This window comes from Prionailurus viverrinus, chromosome A1 (assembly GCF_022837055.1).
Source record: "Prionailurus viverrinus isolate Anna chromosome A1, UM_Priviv_1.0, whole genome shotgun sequence".
Classification (NCBI taxonomy): Eukaryota; Metazoa; Chordata; class Mammalia; order Carnivora; family Felidae; genus Prionailurus; species Prionailurus viverrinus.
The window spans coordinates 115,793,950-115,812,949 of NC_062561.1; the positions used below are offsets into that span (position 1 = coordinate 115,793,950).

A 19,000-nucleotide genomic window follows, 5' to 3' on the forward strand; every position below is an offset into this window, starting at 1 on the left:
TAAAGTCACCCTGAGCTTAGGCAGCAAGACAGGAATTGGGCTGCCCTTGAGTTTCTCTGTGACTGGTCAAGACCTCACCATCCCCAGGTATTCTTTTTCTCACTTTGGTTTACTCATCCTCCATCTTTGCCTCAAGTGAACATTTCCTTTTACCAGATGTTTATAGTTTTCATCACAGTTTTGACCACATAAAGTGCCCCTAGCAGAAGAGCTATTCGGATGGTTATTATGTAGCTCCAAGCACTCTTGTCTCCAGAACCAGGCTTTTGCTTGCTGAGGTTTTTTTTCTCACCTTGAGGGGCATGGGCCCTGCAGAGAGCAGTTTAGGGCTGGATAACTCATGTCTCTTGCCCTTTACTCCAGCAAGGAGAGAGTCATCATGTCGGTGGCACCTGGGGGTGGGATGTGTTAGGGCCTGGAACTCTCAGGGCTGAACCTGCTGCTCTTCCTTCAGTGCCCCGACTCAGCCTGCAAGCAGGACTTGCTGGCCTACCTGCAGCGTATCGCCCTCTACTGCCACCAGCTCAACATCTGCAGCAAAGTCAAGGCTGAGGTGCAGAATCTCGGTGGAGAGCTCGTTGTCTCTGGGGTAAGTTTTATCCATGGAACGAAGTGATTGTTGGTAATATGCTGGCCTTTTTCCAAAATGAAAGTAGCCTCCTGTCCGCACACACTCCTTAGCTGCCCAGCAACTGGGGAAGTGTGTTGTGGTGGAGTCCATGGTGGCAGTGCCCTGCTGAACTGCAGGCATGGTGCAGTTGGTGACGGGTGGGAGCCATTACAGGGCTGGCCTCTTGCTGGGATAAAGTATTTTTACCTTCCTTGCTGTTCTTCCCCCAGAGAGGAATTGAACCTGTTCAAAAATGCCAAGATTATATAGATATGCTTTCTTAGACTTCCTCCACCCTTCTCACTTGAGTATTATCTCTTGCCCTTGTCTGTTTCCCATGACACAGTTCTGGACCCCTTGTCACATTGGGCAGGGCAAAGAGGATGTCTTGCTTGACTTGCTGGGCTCCATAGATTCCCTGTAGCTTCTGCTAATCTCCTGGGATTTCATTTTCAAAGAACTACTTTGTATGTGGGGCATATTGGTGCCCCCGCGTGTGGGGAGCTTGTATCCATACTGAGAGAGGAAATGCCCCGGATCATGACTGAAAAAGCATCCTTGTCAGTGCTGGTGGTTACAGCTCTGCAATCAGTTAGAAAGAGACCATCTTCCTCCAGCTTCCTAGAGTGAATAAAGATTTGTTGAAAGGGGTGGATGGCGCCTTATGTTTTTTGATTCTACTCCCTTTACTTCCAAATGGCTGAAACCTATGTATTTTCAGGTTTTTGGGGTAAGGTCAGTAGCCACTGGGAGAGCTAATCAGGAACACGGCTATTGCCTAGGCCCCTGGTGCACACGGGGCTGAAGGTCAGACTTGTGTTCCTCACTGCCCCGTCTGTGCCTCTTAGGTGGACAGCGCCATGTCCCTGATCCAGGCTGCCAAGAACTTGATGAACGCGGTAGTGCAGACGGTGAAGGCATCCTATGTGGCCTCCACCAAATACCAGAAGTCTCAGGGTATGGCTTCCCTCAACCTTCCAGCTGTTTCCTGGAAGATGAAGGCACCTGAGAAAAAGCCCTTGGTGAAGAGAGAGAAACAGGATGAGACACAAACCAAGATTAAACGGGCATCTCAGAAGAAGCATGTGAACCCTGTGCAGGCCCTCAGCGAGTTCAAAGCCATGGACAGCATCTAGGGCCACCCTGCCCAGCTGCCCCCACTCTTTGGGGCTTCTAAAGATCAGTCATGGCTCTTCACTCAAATGTATTTGCTAAATAGAACACTGATGTTAGATTCCACAGAGAAATAGGCAGATTTTAAACCTGGCCAGGTGGTGAATTTTTGGCAAGGACATAACTTGTGTTTAAATTGGTTAAAAATACTTTTGGAATTCAGGAGCTTATTTCTAGCTATATTTTTATAAGGTTAAATAAAAATAAAAATTCCATAACCAAAGAGAAACTCACATTAACTTGTTAGTGATACTCTTGACTGAGTTCTCAGTGTGGCATTGGGGTTTGAGATGCCGTATTGGAGTCAACCTGGGTTCAGTGAGGGGGCCTCCACCAAGTCCTGGGTTCCAGGGGGGCGCAGGGAGGGGGGTTGGCTGGTATCACATGACCAGACATGTTCCAGTGTAAACTACCTGGGCATCTTAGGAAGGTGTGCCAGGAGAAGGAACGTTCCCAGAAAGGTCTTGGAGGGACAAGCCACATGAAGCTCAGTAAAACGTAATGTATCATGAAGAAAACTGATTACTCTCTTTATGACATGAAATGAGAATTTTAATGCCTGGTTACAATTACTAATGTACTCTGCTGCAGGACATTAATAAAGTTGCTTTTTTTCAGACTAGAATGTTGTGATGCCCTAATCAGAACATGCTTTTTTTTTTTTTCCCCTTTCCTCAGCTTCAAATGCAAATTCATCATTGGGCTCACTTCTAGTAATTGCAGTGTTTCCTGCCTTGGGCTTTGCAACAGAAGCCTGACAAAATAGTGTTTGCTTAGGCAATAATTTAGACTTTACCTTATTTGTGATTACTACAGCGATTACTATAGCTACGAGGTATAATTTTACTGTCTTATTTAAATTTTATTAATCTGAATGTTTTTTACACTAACTTTTCCCAATAAAGTCCACTATGAAACCAAGTCTGAGAGGCCAAAGTTGTTTTCTTTGCCTTCCAGAGGAGTTGGGTTTTACATTAAACATCTCTTGGATTTGCCCACAGTATCTGTGGTGTTCCCAGCCCTCCTGGTATCCCTGTGCTCAGGGCAGAGTGTTACCCAACACAGGAAACTACCTGTGGCTCCAGGCTGTGAGGTGCGTGGGCGTGGCCTTGTAGTTTCTGTGGCAGCCCACTAGGGAAGGACTCGCCCTCCTTAGGAACTCCCTTGTTCAAGCTTCAGGTGGTCAAAACCTTGGAGCCATCCATGTCTGTTCTGAAATGTCCTACCAGCTTATAACTGTGGTAACAGCTGCCCTGTCCCTTCCCAGCACACAGTCCCCAAGTCCTCTTCCTCACTTCCATTCCAGTCAGCTATGTCCCCACCACTCTGGTACCATCTATTCCACCACCAGATGCAGTGGCTCTCTGTCTCATCAATGTCACCATATAAGTGGGCCAGGTGGACGCTTCCGCCCACCCGCCCCACGCCCCTCACTTGACTTCCAGAACACCTGACTTTGGTCTTGTCCTCCTTACCGGCTCCTCCTCCTCCTCGTTGTTCAAAGTTGTGCAGTCCCAGGGCTCAGGAGCTGAGCTCTCTGGCTCTGCTTTTTCTGATCTTAACCACACTCCTGGCTTTAAATACCAAATGCTAACTTCTCTCAGAACTTGACTCTTGAACTCTCCACTTGGATGTCTTCATCAGTATCTGAAACTTGAGCTGTCCGAATTCTTTAAAATGTAGGCGGGTCCAACGGATACTGCTTCTGTTACTATCACCTGGTCTAAGCTGTCATCACTGTGTGAATTATTGTGTAAAAATTTCACCAAAACTTAGTAGCTAAAGCAACACTCATTTCAGTTTCTGTCCAGAATCCAGGAGTAGCTTAGTGGGAGGGTCTGACTTGGGGTCTCATGAAGCTGCAATGTCTGAGGGCTTGACAGACTGGGGGCTCTGCTTCTGGGCTCCTTCACGTAGCAGTTGGCAGAAGGCCTCACTCACCCCATGCCACGTGGGCCTTCCCATACAACAGCTCACAACATGGTAGCTGGCTTCCCCCAGAGGGAATGATCCAGAGAAAGTGGCAGCCAGAAAAGATAATGGCAACCAGATGGAAGCTGCAGTGTTTTTTTTTTTTTAAACTTGATCTCAAAAAAAGTGATAAATCATCACTTCCACTGTATTTTGTTGGTCACACAGACCGCCCCCCACCCAGATGCACTGTGACAGGGGACAGCACCCGGGGGCAAATGCCAGGAGCTGGGCTCCCACAGTCCTCTGTACCAGGACCACTGCAGTACCCTTCCCCCCACCCCCAAGCTTTCCTTATCATGCTGTTTCCTCACTGCACTCCCCATGGGAGTGCACAGTAACCCCTATAAATGGGTCCCATAGTGTCATTCTCTTAGCTCAAACGTTCCACAGGCTTCCTTTCCAGTAAAAGCTGAAGTCCTAAATGATGGGCATGGTCTCTTGCCTGTCTGGCCTTTAACTCTTGGCATTCACCCTTTGCACTTGTGCTCCAGCCGCCTGAAGGGCACTTCCCCCAGAGATTTCCCTGTGATTCCTTAGAGTCTCTTTCAGGCATCTTGTTGAAAGTTTTCTGACCTGCAACACCTCCTCTGATAATGCCATACCCTGCCCTCTCTTCACAGTGTGTGTATCTGGGTGGGAATCCATTTTGTTCCTCACTGACTTTCCAAGGCCCTAGTCACAGAGTGAGCAGCTGTCCTGGGACGGCCAGCAGGGCTGAGCCCACAAGGCACTGGCCTCCTTTTGCTCAGTCCCTCCCTGGGCTGAGTCGGGACCCACACTTGGGCGGTTCCCAAAGCTTTTGTTGCCATCATTTGGTTTGAGTCCACAACTCTTCCACCTTGAGCTCTGATCTAAGTCTGTCCCCTGTTATTTCATCACCCGACCTGCTGGCTGCCCTACAGCCTCATCCCCTTCCCATCCCAGCTTCCCCCTCAACCCATCCACTGCTCTCCAGCAGAGTCCAACTCCCCACTCATCATCTGAGCTGCTGCAAAGCTTCTTAAATCAGCCTACCTCAGCCCCCAACATCCATTATCCATTCTCACCTAATAGCAAAGGAATCTTTTGGAAATACCTCCTCAAGAGTCAACAAGCAGGTGTCTCTGCAGAACCTGGCAGACTGTGGCACTGTGACCCTGCCCTAAGTACCCAAACTGCCTCCTGGAGGCGGTTCCTGGGACACCTCTGTGCTCCCCTGTCACAAGCATGTCCTGGTCATCACCTTTGCCGTATGGTCATCCCAGGCTTAATACCATTACTTACTTTAAAAGATGAACTTACTTCTCTTCCTCCTAAGCAGTATCTGGAATCATCTTGATGTGCTATTTTTTTTTCTAGCATACATTCAGATAACCTTTTAATAAATGTTCGTGTATCACCTAAACACTTTTGTACCACAGTGGTGAACACCGGCCCACAGCTTTCCCCGCTCCCCCAGGCCCTGACCCGGCCCTCTTCACCATAGCCCTTGTTACATCGGTACAGGCGCTCATGGGACCACCCTGCATTCCACTGGAGAACACAGTGTCAGTCTTGTTCAGCCTACTGTCCAGCAAAGCACCTGGCACGTGCTTGAGAAAGAGCTGCTGACCCATTCGCTGATTTAAACCTTCTAGCAGAAGATAAATGGAAGGCACAAAACAGGCAAGTGAGGAGACAGCAGAAATCCTCACAGGAAATTTCCTGCCAGGAAATCCTCAGAGGCCACGATCTAAAGCTGCATGGCCCAGGCTGAGGCAGAGGGAGACTTGCCCCACCGCCTCCTTGGGGGGTATTCACCTTTGCCACAAAAACTGTTTCCCCTCACCATCCTGAGGCTTCTTGCTTCTCAGTCAGGGCAGACATAACCCTGGGTTACCTCCCTCAGGTAAGGCCTGACCAGCTCCCTTCCTGACGGCACCTCACCAGCCTGGCCACTGCCTGCACATAGGGCTGCAGAGCCTGGTGATCGCCCTGCGGTGCCCCTCATGGCCCCCGACAGGCACTTCAAAGGTCTCACCTAATTCTCACCACTGAACAATCACTCAACCCCCTTGAGGGAAGAGAGAAGCTGCCACGTGCTGAGTACCCCCACCCCAACCCGCCTCATCCTAACAACCTGTAAGGGTTGGTGCTGTTACCAACCCTCTGACTTTACAGCTGAGGGGACTGGGTCACAGAGTTGTGAAGCCCATCTCCCGAATCCACAAAAGTCTGCCTCTGAGCTTCAAGATCTAATACTCCTAAAGCCTCAGACGACCATCCCTTCTGGGCCACACACAAGATAGGGCAGGGGCATGATGCACCCCCGCCCCAGCTTTTCTCCCAGGAGGCTGCCTCAAGCCCGCACATCCCTGTACCCGGTCCTTGGGGCTCTTGGGGCCCCTGGCCAACTCAGGGGTTGTGCCCAACTCTCCCTTCCAGTTCCTGCCTCCCAGGATTTCCTTCCTCCTCCATCTTTCTCATCAGCAGACAAAATCTGATAGACCCCACAGTTATTAATACAAGGACAGGGGTGCCTGGGTGGCTCAGTTTGGTTAAGTATCTAACTTTGGTTAGATACTTATGATCTCATGGCTCGTGAGTTTGAGCCGCGTGTCGGGCTCTGTGCTGACAGCTTGAACCCTGGAGCCTGCTTCAGGTTGTCTGTCTCTCTGCCCCTCCCCTGCTCGCATTCTGTCTCTCTCTCAAATATAAAATTAAAAACAAAAAAAAAAAGGCAAGGACAATACAAAGAGCTTCCTTTGAGTCCCGTTTCCTGCCCCATGCACGTTTCAGGCCCACTTCTCGCCCTTCTCCCCAGCGCACACCATCCTGGCCAGCCTCCTCTTTAGTAGCATGTGATGCTGGGGGACGCTCAGTCCGTGTGTGTCCCACACCCGTCCCCCATCCCTGGCCCTGATCTTGTCTCCCGGCTCCTTCTCCTCTTGACCTCTAATGCTGAGGTGACCAGGCCTCAAACCTTGGTCCTCTTGACCTCCTTGTGTGATGGTTCCTAGGTCATGGGCTGCTGGGAAATGCTTAACCACCAGCTTTCCAGGATGGGGAGGGAAGGGGCTGCATACACACATTTGTTTATTACACGTTTTACTCCTACAAAGGGAGTGTAGTACCCAATTCACAAATAACCAAATATGCAATACTCTTTACTATAAATTCATATGGCCAACTTCATTCTCATGAAAGGCTTTCAGTGACTTTTGCTGAAATTGCATCCATACCCAACCTATGGTTGCCACAGACAAATGATTCTAGTTCTGCAATGAAAGTTGGTTGCTATTCTGTTTTCCTTAAGGAGCAAGAAGAAGGTGAAGCAACAATAACATATGATGGAATCACACTTGTTCATGAATGACTTCTCTGCTCAATCAGATAATAGCTGTCAAATACTGTAAGACAACATCATCAATTTTTTGTGCTGTCTATAGATGCCCCACTTTTAGGTTTAATAGGCAGTATGAACATTTTCTTGATCACTTTAAGTCTAGATAATCAACACAACAATAAATCAAGTCTGGATTTGTAGTATTTCCTACATTGCACGGTATAAAGACACCCACATGAGATTTTCAGCCACCAGCATGATGTCTTGAAGGTGGAGTTGGGAAGGTAAGCACTGGAGGGCACCGTTATGTAGTATTTCCACCACCCGGATAGGACAGACAGATATGAGTACAGCTGACTCCTGAATGCCCCCACCCCGTGTATCAAATATCCCCCTGTAACCCTTGATTCCCCCAAAACTTAACTACTAATAGCCTACTGGGAAGCCTTACCCATACCTTAAACAGTTGACAAACACATATGTTACAGAAAACGTTATTAAGCAAAGCTTAAGAGAAAATACATGTAAAGTACCGTACTGTATTTGTAAAGAAAAAATCAGCACATAAACAGACCCGCTCAGTTCAAACCCATGTTGTTCAAGGGTCAGCTGTAATCTTAAGAGTATAGATGATAATTAGTAAAGGATGAGTTTTGAATGTTTATTGCTTAAAGTTTTAATTTTACATACAGTAAAACTCACTTCTGGTGTACAAGTGTACGGATTTGGACAAATACACAGAGTTGCATAACCACCACAGTCAAGGTACAGAAGAGTTCCATCCCCCTGCAGATTCCCTGAGCTAGCCCAATGTAGAAGAAACGCCCCGTAAGTCCTAGCCAAACCATTTCCTTGGAGTTTTATCTTTTCTCGAATGTCATATTAATGGAATTGTGTGGCATGTAGCCTTTTGAGTCTGGCTTCTTTCACTCAGCATCATGTGTTTCCAATGTACGTCAATCACCAGCTCACTGCTTCCTGCTGCAGAGCACTGCCTGCATGGCCCAGTTTGTCTATCCAGTTACCAGATGAGGGACATTTGAATTGTTTGTAGGTTTGTTTGTTTGTTTAACAAATAAAGGTGATATAAACATTTGTGTAAAGCTTTTGTATGAACCTAGATGTTTATTTTGGGTAAATACCTAGGAGTGAGACTGGTATCTTATACGGTAAAGTATACAACTTTATAAGAAACTACCAAACCAGGGGCGCCTGGGTGGCTCAGTTGGTTAAGCATCTAACTTCAGCTCAGGTCATGATCTCACGGTTTTTGAGACTACGTCAGGCTCTGTGCTGAAGCTCAGAGCCTGGAGCCTGCTTTGGATTCTGTCTCCCTCTCTATCTGCCCCCCTCCCGTGCCCCCATTCATGATCTGTCTCTCTCTCTCGCTCGCTCAAAAAATAAACATTAAAAAAAAGAAAAGAAACTACCAGACTATTTTCCATATTCGCTACATCATTTTGCATTCCCGAGGGGAATGTGTTTATTCCAATCATGCTGCATCCTCACCAGAATGTGGTGGTGTCAAGTTTTTTATTTAGGTTTTTAATTTTCATCTTAAGCCATTTTCATAGATATGTCATAGTATCTTGTGGCTTTAATTTGCATTTCCCTAACAACTAATGATGGTGAGTGCCTCTTGACATGCTTGTCTGTCACTTGTGTATCTTCTTTGGAGAAATGTCTTTTCAAATCTCTTGCCTTTTTTTTTTTTTTTAATTGGGTTGACTTTTTTTATTGATGAGTTTTGAGGATTATAAATTATGGATATGAGGCCTTTTCAGGTATGTGATTTACACTTATTTTCCCCCTGTTTATGGCTTATCTTTTTATTTTCTTCATTTCCTTGACAGAGGCAGCTTTTAACTTTGATGTAATCTCATGTTTTCATTTTTCACTTTCTGAATTGTACATTTGGGGTTGTATTTAAGAAATCTTAGCCTCACTCAAGGTCACAAAGACTCCTTTCCTGTTTTCTTCTAAAAGTTCTGTAATTTTCCATGTGGGTCTATGATTGGAACTAACTTTTGAGTGAAATAAGAAGACAGGTAGAGGTCAAGGTTCATTGTAAAAGACATGACTGTCCAGTTGTCTCAGCACTGTTTATCAAAAAGACAAACGTTTCTCCACTGAAATGTCTTTGTACCTTTGTCAAAAATCCAGTAACTATATTGGTGTGGGTGTATTTCTATTTACTGTGATTCACGGGTCTGTTCTTGATTACCCCATCTTTGTGGTCAGACTTAACACCAGCCGGTGTGAGTCCTCCAACATTTTCCTCTTTTTCAAGACTGTTAGCTATTCCCATTCCTTTGCATTTCCATGTAAATTTTCAAATCCTACTCTCGAGATCTAAAAAATTCCTGCTGGGATTGAACTGAATCTATAGATTAATTCGGGGGGTGGAGGAAAGTCTTCTAACCCATGAATCCATTTATAGTTGAGGCTTGAACAACACAGGTTTGAACCGCACACATCCACTTATAGGTGGATTTTTTTCAATAAATATGAAGAGCACTGTAAATGCATTTTCTTTTCCTTAGGTTTTTCCTTAATAACATTTTCTTTTCTCTAGTTTATTGTAATATATAATACATATAACATACAAAATATGTGTAAATTGGCTATGTTACTGGTAAGGCTTCTGGTCAATAGTAGGCTGTTAGTAGTTAAGTTTATGAGAAGTCAAACTTTATACACAGATTTTCAATTGCACCGGGGGTCAGAACACCAACCTCCACACTGTTCAAGGTCAACTGTATTTAGATCTTATTTCTTTCATTAGTGTTTTAGTTTTCGGCATAAAAATCCTGCACATATATTGCCAGATTTATGCCTATTTGTTTCGGTGCTACTGTATTTTTTAAAAAATTTTTGAGAGAGAGGGAGTGAATGCATGTGAGTGGGAGACACATTTTTTTCTTAATTTTTTTTTAGAGAGAGCACAAGCAGGGAAGAGGGCAGAGGGAGAGAGAGAATCTTAAGCAGGCTCCACACTCAGCACAGGGCTATACGCAAGGCTCAATCCCACAACCCAAGGATCACGGCATGAACCAAAATCAAGAGTCAGATGCTCAACCGACTGAGTAACCCAGGCGCCCCTTGGTGCTACTGTAAATGGTACTGTTTTTAAAATCTTGCTTTCAGGGGCGCCTGGGTGGTGGTTCAGTCAGATGAGCATCTGACTTCGGCTCAGGTCATGATCTTGTGGTTTAGAGTTCAAGCCTCATGTCGGGCTCTGTACTGAGAGCTCGGATTCTGTTTCGAGCTGTGTCTGCTTCGGATTCTGTGTCTCCCTCTCTCTCTTCCCCTCCCCTGCTCAATGTTCTGTCTCGCTCTGTCTCAAAAATAAATACAAACATTAAAAAAAAAAAATTTTAAATCTTGTTCTCAATTGTTCCTTGCTAGTATACAGAAATATAATTGATTTTTGTACATTACCTTATATCTTGTATTCTTGCTAAACTCACCGTCAGTTCTATGAGATTTTTGTACATCGCATGGGATTTTCTACATCACGTGTCTTCATAAATAGAGACAGTTTTATTTCTTCTTTTTCATTCTGTATGTCTTTTCATTTTCTTGCCTTAATACAGTGCCCAGGACTTCTGGTACAATATTAAAAAGGAGAGAAAAAGAGAGCAGAGGGCACTGGCATTCTTGCCTTATTTGTAACGTGAGGAAGAAACAAATCAGTCTTTGACCATGATGTCTGCTATTTGTGACAGGTTTTTATGTGGCTTCCCTTCATCAGGTTAACAAAGTTCTCCTTCCATCCCTAATTTGCTGAGAGTTTTTATTATGAATAGATATTTAATTTTGTCCAATGTTTTATCTGCATCTACTGAGATGAATGTGAGGCTTTTTCTTCTTTAGTCTGTTAACATGGGGGGTTGTGTTGAACTAGCCTTGTATTCCCAAGATAAACCCCTGCAATATGTTCGACTTGTTAATATCTGTTGAGGAGTTCTGCACTGAGGATTTTGGTAGGCACCTTAGGAAAATCTCAAGTCCTTAATGCTGCCTCCAAGATCTCCCCTCTCCAATGCCCCTTGACCTCATTACTTACAAAGAAAACTGGTCTCCTGAGGTGTTTCTTATCCTATCCTTGTCCAGTATTGGAATCAGAGTGATGCTGGCCTCGTGAAATGAGTTTGGGAGTGGATTCTCCTATATTCAGCAACAGACTGTAGAATTGTTATTATTTGATAGAATTTGTAGATGAAACTATCTGAGTCTGGAGATTTCTTTGTGGGAAGGTTTTAAACCACGAATTCAATTTAATAGATATAAGACTAAATGATTATCTGTTTTTTCTTGATTGAGTTTTGGTAATTTGTGTTTGTGGGAGAAAGAATAATGGCTCCCCAAAGATCTTCTCATCCTCCTCCTTGTAATCTATAAATATATTACATGGCAAAAGGGAATTAGGGTTGCTAATCAACTGATTTTAAACAGAGAGATGATCCTGCATTATCCAGGTGGGCCCAGTATAATCACACAGGCCTTAAAGTAGAAAAGGAAGGCAGGAGATTGTGTGTGTCACAGGAAAGAGAGGCTGACTGGCATTGCTAGTTTTGAAGCTGGAGGACGGGGGCCACAAGCCAAGGATGAAGGTAGCCTCCAGTAGCTGGAAAAGGCAAGGAAATGGATCCTACTCAGCGCCTACTGGAAGGAATGCAGGCCTGCTGATGACTTTGGGTTTTGCCCCGCAAGAACGGGGTCTGATTTCTGACCTACAGAACCATGGTAGAGCAAATTTGGGTTGTTTTTGGGTATGAAGTTCATGGTAATCTGTTAGAGAAGCACAAGAAAAGTAATGCAATGAAAGATAGTATTTTCAAGGAACTAGTCCATCATTTCTTTGAAGTTGTCAAATTCATGGACCTCGTGTTGACTATAGTGTTCACTCATTATCCTTTTAATACTTGTAGGGTCTATAGTGATATCCTCTCTTTAATTCCTGAGATGGATAATTTGTGTCTTCTTTTTTCACAGAACTGCCTTTCATTTCCTTGATTTTCTCTAGCTTTCTATCTTCATTTTTATTGGTTTCTGCCCTTATCTATATTATTGCCTTTTCTTCTGCTTTCTTTGGGTTTAAAAATGTAGCTCTTCTGCTCCTCTTTTGCTGGTTTTCAAAAACTACCGTTGCTTTTTTTTTTAATATGTCATTTAATTTTGTTTATATAACTTGATTTCTGACAGTGGATGTGTTGAACAAGCAGCTCTCAACGTTTCTGACCCCCACACGGCATGCACTGCTGTCGGCTCTGTCCTCTTGGGCCAGCTCTCACCCAGGCTGCAGACTGCATGCAGGTCAGCATCCCTGGCTTGCATGTCCAGCCGACAGCTCAGCATGGACCAGCCCAAACAACATCCACCATCAGGTCCCAGTGGCTCCCACAGACAGCGCCCCACCCCCACGCCCCCCGAGTGAGGCTTCACCCCTGACCTCTTTCCTCTCAGTCACAGGCCGGCAGGCTGCATGTCCTGTAAGCTCTATCTTTAAAACACATCTAGGTCTGAGCGCTTGGCACCGCCTTCTCTCTCATTACCCCGGATGATACCACATCGACTCCCACGTGGCTCTGCACCAGACACGCACTGGCCACGTGCTGTCTGTTCTCACACTCAACAAGAGGGATCCGATTAAAGTGTCAGCGCCGTCAGGTCCCTCCTGGGCCCACAGCTTTCTAGTGGCCCCATCGCAAAGAAAAACCTCAAGTCCTGGCCACAGCTAGCAGTATCTGCCCTCCCGAGTTGACTCTTCTCACCACACTGACTCTGGCTCTCCCTCTAACACCCTGCCGTATTCCTGCTTCTACTATGTCTCCCATCTGCAAAGCACTGCCCTGGATGCCCCACGGCTCACTGCTTTGCTTCCTTCTGTTCACGCTGCATGTCCTCAGAGAAGCCTTCCCTGACAGACCCTGATACTCTATCCCCTTGTACTTTATTTTTCTTAGCACTCACTGCCCGGCATCATATTATACACTTGTCATGGTCTGCCCCTCCCCGCACTGTTCCGCTGGCCACCTCGCACCCTGTCCTATAGATGGAGTAGTACTAAGTCAGAATGAAAGAGGAAACAAATGAGGCTGCAGCAGCTAGGAGAATGCCTACAACCCACTCCTTGCTTCCCCCTCGATCTTAAGACTAATGAGGCACTGGACAAGAAGTGTATGTGGCTCTACTTGGCCCCTCCCCACCATCATTTCTTCCAGCTCTACTGAACATGTGGGTTCCTCAAATGGAGATCTCTCTCTCTCTCTCTCACCATAAATCTTCCTCTAGCTCCTTGGGCCTGAAACCTTTCCCCACCTCAGCTGGCTTGTTCTCCAAGTGTCCTTCAAGTCTCAGCTTGGCTATCACTGGCTCTGGGGGGCCTCCCCTGACCCACTGAACTAGAGTCAGGGGCCTCCTCAGCTCGAAATGACCCAGGCCTTCCCTGTCAGAGTACATGTCACACTGCGACTGCCTCCCTCACCAGAATGTGAGCTCCTTGACAGCAGGGCTTGTGGCTTACCAACCTCAGAACCCTGGGGCCTAACAAGGGCTAAGGGCTTAACTAACACAGTGTGAATGAAAGAATGAATGAACAAGTGAATAAAAACCAAGTTTTGCTGAAGGAAGGGGGAAGGGGGGGCCAAGGACCAGCACTCCACTCCCCACCCCTGTCATCCTCCAACATAGATACACTGATTCAGCCACGTCGAGGAGCAGGTAAGCAATAATAACCCAGGGCCTATGGGGTGTCAGCCAGTCAGAGCTCTCCATCCTGTCCTTGCCATCAGGCCCTAGTGCATGACAGGAGCAGGAGAAGAGGAGAGTAGCCTCCAGGCCCTGGCAGGAAGAGGTCACATCACCTCAAGTTCTGGTGGCTACAGTCCCCATTACCACTTCCTAACTCAGCCCAGGTCATACTGGTTGGCCACAGTTCCCAGGATGGCACCCAAAGGGAGGGCAGAGAAAGGCTCCTTCTGGACCTGTAGACAATAGTCAATGACAAGCTGGGTGCTGTAACCAGAACCCACAGCCAAGCAGCCAGGGCCCAAGTCCTGGGTCACAGTGCTGCCTCTGTCCCAGAGGGTCTGCTTCAGGACCCAGGACATCAGAGACCAGTAAGAGAACAGTGCAGACCAAACTTCACCCTCCCAAGGTCTAGTCTGTGTTTATGTGGAGTGGAGAACAGAGTTGTAGCAATCCACTCACCCGGCCTGTGGGCTCAGCAATGTGGCTCTGGTATGGCTGCCCTCACCAGAGCCCCCAGACGCTCCTTCTTCAGTCCCAGTGACTCTCGCAATGCCAAAGAGCTCACGGCGCAAAGTCTCCTTTCAGCTTTATAGTTACGTCATTTTGTGCGGCATATGTGAGGATGAAGAGATACTGGGGTCCTCAATTAAGCTCCTACTATTGTTATTCCTCCCATGGGGAGGAATATCCCCATATCCTTCCCATATCCCAGATCAGACTCTGGAAGTTACAAAGGACTCAAGGGCTCTGGAGACCCCCAGCCCCAGCTGCTACTAGCTCAGGTCAGCCCAAGGGCTCCCTCCACAGCTAGCATGCTCTTGCCAGCCTTTGCTCAAAGGTGTACCTGCTCCCACAACCTCAGTGCTCACCTCTGCCAGGATGAGACCCATACCAGACTTTTCCCCAACTCTGAGTCCTTCTCATTCGCAGCATAGGCTGGGGCATCCCCATCCTCCCTACTCCCTGTCTCAAATCCACCCACAAAGTCTGCTGATACTATCTTTAAAGGGATCCTTGACCTTGGCCTTAGCCAGGCCCAGCACCTCCTTTCTGAACCCTGCCCTGCTCCATCACAGAACAGCTGCTCTGCCATCCAGCCTGGTCCTTCCTCCCATGACTGCCGGTCAAATTCAACACTGTCACCTTCTGAGCCACATAATCAAGCCTTTCACGGTGAAACCAAATTCTATTTCTGCCACAAGCTGTGTGACCTCAGGCAGACCATTTAGCCTCTCTGAGCCATGATCTCATCTGTAAAATGTATTTTGAAGGTGATTTAGAGGTTTTAACGGCAGTGAGGCAGAAAGCACCCAACACATGAGAGACTTTGTGTTTGATCCCCACTATGCCCAAGCCCTGAGGCTTCCTACCCTGGCACAACAGGCTCCTGCTTCCCTCCTGCCCCCCTGGGAGGGTTGTTTGCAGGCAAGAGCTCTCTCCCAAGCTTCCTGTGTGCTGTCGTATGAGGTGGGCAGGAGAGGGTGTAAGGCTGAACAAAGGGACCACAGGGAAGGAAACTGCCCACTACCCCATGTTTCTCAGGACCTCAGTTTCCCCTCAGCTCAGTGAAGCTGTGATTTCTATACGCAAGGCCAGGATGGGGAGATTTCTACATGGAGGCCAGGAGGGGCTGCCTGAGCAGCAGGAGAGAGCCTGTGATGCATTGGGAAAGGCTGAAAAACAAAAGCACCAGAATCCAAATCAGGAAAGCCCAGGGCCGGGGTTGCCGTGGCAACCTGCAGCAGGCTCCCAGCCTGGCACTCAGCCTCTGTGGGGTGGGGGCCGGGACTTGCCAGGCTCGGCTGCCCCCGCCTTCGAGGCCTCCTCCACAGAGTACCTCGGCTGACACGGGGGAGGGGCTGGGGCACAGAGCCACACCTCTGCCCTGTCAGGTGGGCCACAGTTCTAGCTTTAGCGAGATCACTCCTCTCCAAGAGTAAGGCCTACACACCCAAGGGCTTCCTGAGAGCCACAAGCCACCCCCAATCCTTCCACCACCCAGGCCCAGCACCAATTGCTCCACCCTAACCCACAAGCTGCCTGGGCTGACACAGCACTCAGGCTTCCACCACTGCCAGTGGCCCCAAGGTTAATACTTGAGACTATAGTACAGCGTCCGTGAGATGATCCCTCAGACCTTCCCTCAGAGCCAGGTGGGGGAAAGAACGAGCTTGGATGCCAGATCCTGATGCAGTGCTTTATGCATGTTTTCTCTCACTTAATGGCACTCCCCTATGACAGTTGAGAAAACAGGGTCAGGAGAAGGTAAATGACTTCCCAAGGTCGCAGAGCTACTGGTTGTTAAAGAGCTGGTGCCAGCCAGGGTTTTCCAACTCCTGAGCCCGGACCGTTCCTATGGGGCCTATTACTAGATGCCGTGGGCTTACCATCCGGCATGTCATCAGGGGCCCCTCAGTGGCCTGTCACCCAACAACCTGCCTAACTGCCCTAGGGGCTCCCAGACACAGTCCCCCAACCACAGGACTGTGCCCCACCTAAAGAGACACAAAACAGACAATGGCTCTCATGCCTCCATTTAATGGCCAAGGCAGCACTGCCCAAATGATACTCAGGCCCCAGTAAGGAAGTCCTCCCTTCTGCCTGGTATCCCCTGAAGAGCCCACCCAAGCTGGTGACCAACAGTCTCACCAGTGCCCCGGTCCAGTCCTGGTGTTAGGGGCAATCTCATCTCAGCTCCTTCAGCAAGCTGTTGATAGATCCCAGCAGTTCCCGAAAGTATCCCTCATCTTCACCATCTTGGAGCTCCAGGGTGGCCAGAGCCTGGTACTCAGCCTGAAGGCTGACCAGTGTCCTGCTGAGCTGGGGGTCCTGATGGTAGCGGTCCCGGCAGGTGGCCAGGAGGGCTCCCAGGGTCTGTAGCACCTTTTCGCGGGCATCATGCTCAGGGAGGGCCAGGAGGTGAGCAGTGATCTCACACCAGCCCTGCTCCCGCAGGCCTGGTAGGAGGTGCACCTGGCGATACTGCTGCAGCTTCTCTGGGGGCGTCTCCTGGGTCAGCTCGGCTTCCTCCTCCGCAAACATCTGCCATCCGTGTGGCCACACACCAGGGATGGGGTTGGGGAGAGAACACACAAACATCAGTCAGCTCTGCCCTTCGGACAGGAAGGCATGTGGCTGACCATGAGTCCACCCCTCTGCCTCCATCCTTTTGTGCCTCCAAAGTCCAACATGGGAGAAGGTCAGCTGGACTCATGACTTCACACAAGCTCCCCCACCCATTTATCCCTACGTCCACCTGTCTGTGTCCATCCATGCATTCATCAAAAACAGCTGGGCAATGTGCCAGAGAAACCAAGATGGAGACCACATCCTAGCCCTCAAGGAGCTCAGTGTCTAGCAGGAGAGTAAAAATTAACTGAATATTTCCTAAATAGCAAGATTAATTTAGTTCAGCAGTGTAGTGTGGAGGCAGATAGGCTAGGTTCAAATTCCTGCTCCACTACGGACAGCCAAATGGCCTTAGGCTGCCACTGCATCATCTCTTACGTGGCGATAACATGACCCCCCTCAGGACTGTTGGGGGGACTCACTGGGGTAGTGAACACACACGCAGCCAGCATCCGGCACACAGCACACCCAAAACATGACCTTTGCTATCAAGTAGAATCACATCATCTACACTTGAAGCAGCGTTAGCTGTAAAGTGGTGTGTACAGCACTGTCCCCACCACCACTAGATCCACTCCCTCAGAGGAGTCAGGACACAGGGCAGAGAAGATGGCATTTCCCTGAGGTGGGAGGCCAAGGAGGAGCTCTCCAAGTGGATAAGATGAAGGGTCCACATACAGGAGAGTCGCAACAACAGGACTGGGCCCACCTCCTATCTGAAAAAGGGCAGGTTGTTCTTGTCCAAGGGGCATGAGGGTCAGGCTGAAGCCTAAAACACACAGAACCCTGGCTGTGCCTCCAAGGAACATGGCCTTTATGCCAAGGGCCTGGGGAGTTGAGATAAATTTGGGCAGAAAGTCACATGTTTGGCCAATGGCTGTAAAGTACAGAAACCCATCCCCACTAGCAGGAAGTGGTGGAAGCCAACCCTGCCAGGCTGCCAGAGGCAGGAAACACCTGAAACAGCTGAGTTTCCAGCTTATTTCAAATGTAAGAGGAAGGCTATGCAGAGGCAGAGGGTGCACAGTGGGGAGATGTCCCTTCCTGGCTGTACTAAGTGTCCCTGCAAGAAGAAAGAAGAAATGTCAGCCCTAACTCCAGGTGAGAATGAGGCATACAGAGGACAGGGAAGGTAAGAGGAAAGCCCAGGAGAGACCAGGGGCCACAGTGCACCACCTAAAGGCCTTGGGGTCCATGGGGCCTGGTGGAGGGAGCAGGCAGGGGCAGGGATCATCATCTTGTAACAGAAAAGGATGAGAGGAACCTGGTAGTCCTTTCTTAACCCACCTTCAAGTGCCACAGCTCTGCCTTTAGAACATCACAGTCCTCCCAGCCCTTTGTCTCTGCTCCTGTGCCCTGTCCCTCACTGCACTTCGTCAGTCCAGTGCCTCCCACTCCCAACCTGCCTCCCCCAGCCCTCTGATGGCAGACTGCTGCCCAGCCCCAAACCCTCCACCACTGGGCACTTCTGATGATAAAGACTAAACCCCTTCCCAAGGACTTCAAGGCCCTGCAGGGTCCACCCTGACCTGCACTTGGCCTCATCCCCATATCCACCCTCACTCATGTACCTGTCACACTAAATGTCCCCCAGAGCCTTTAAGGTACAGCTTGGAGGTGCATTCCTACCCAACCCCAACTCCATAATAACTCATTCCTCAGATCTCAGTGCTTCCCCTGACTCCCCAGAAGAGGTCAGAGCCCCTGACTTGTAAGCCTCTGCAGACCACATGCTCCAGGTAATACTCCGATAAAAGCCTGCCCAAAAGCACCAAGAGAGAAGGGACCAGGGACCTGGGAGAGCACTGGGCAGGGCAGACAACCAGTCACCACCTGTGGTGGAAGGAACCGGTGAGCGGGTCATCCCTGTATCCCCTCAGCTCCATGGAGGCATGGAATGGATGTGGATTCACGACCACTGGCCAGCATCTCACTCTGTAGAAGCAGCAATCTGAGAGGCGGTCCACTCTCCATGGGAAATCTGCATTTCAGCTGATACTTTGCCACAACACCACCCTCAAGGTGTGGGGCACCTCAAATAGCAACCTGACATG

At 48.4% G+C, this 19,000-nt stretch overlaps 2 protein-coding genes across 9 annotated transcripts in view; one reads left to right on the plus strand and one right to left on the minus strand.

Annotated features, from left to right (window-relative positions):
* The window catches only part of CTNNA1 (catenin alpha 1), a 180,059-nt gene extending 177,355 nt beyond the window's left edge, over nt 1-2,704 (plus strand). For all 3 annotated transcript variants that reach the window (XM_047850765.1, XM_047850769.1, XM_047850775.1), the window contains 2 exons: nt 455-589; nt 1,459-2,704. In XM_047850765.1, coding sequence (XP_047706721.1) covers nt 455-589; nt 1,459-1,746 — 423 coding nt within the window. In that variant the 3' untranslated portion in view covers nt 1,747-2,704. The remainder of the gene's footprint in view (nt 1-454; nt 590-1,458) is intronic.
* A 13,635-nt stretch (nt 2,705-16,339) lies between these two features.
* Nucleotides 16,340-19,000, minus strand: part of SIL1 (SIL1 nucleotide exchange factor) — a 286,621-nt gene continuing 283,960 nt past the window's right edge. For all 6 annotated transcript variants that reach the window (XM_047831100.1, XM_047830845.1, XM_047830696.1 and 3 more), the window contains one exon: nt 16,340-16,859. In XM_047831100.1, coding sequence (XP_047687056.1) covers nt 16,503-16,859 — 357 coding nt within the window. In that variant the 3' untranslated portion in view covers nt 16,340-16,502. The remainder of the gene's footprint in view (nt 16,860-19,000) is intronic.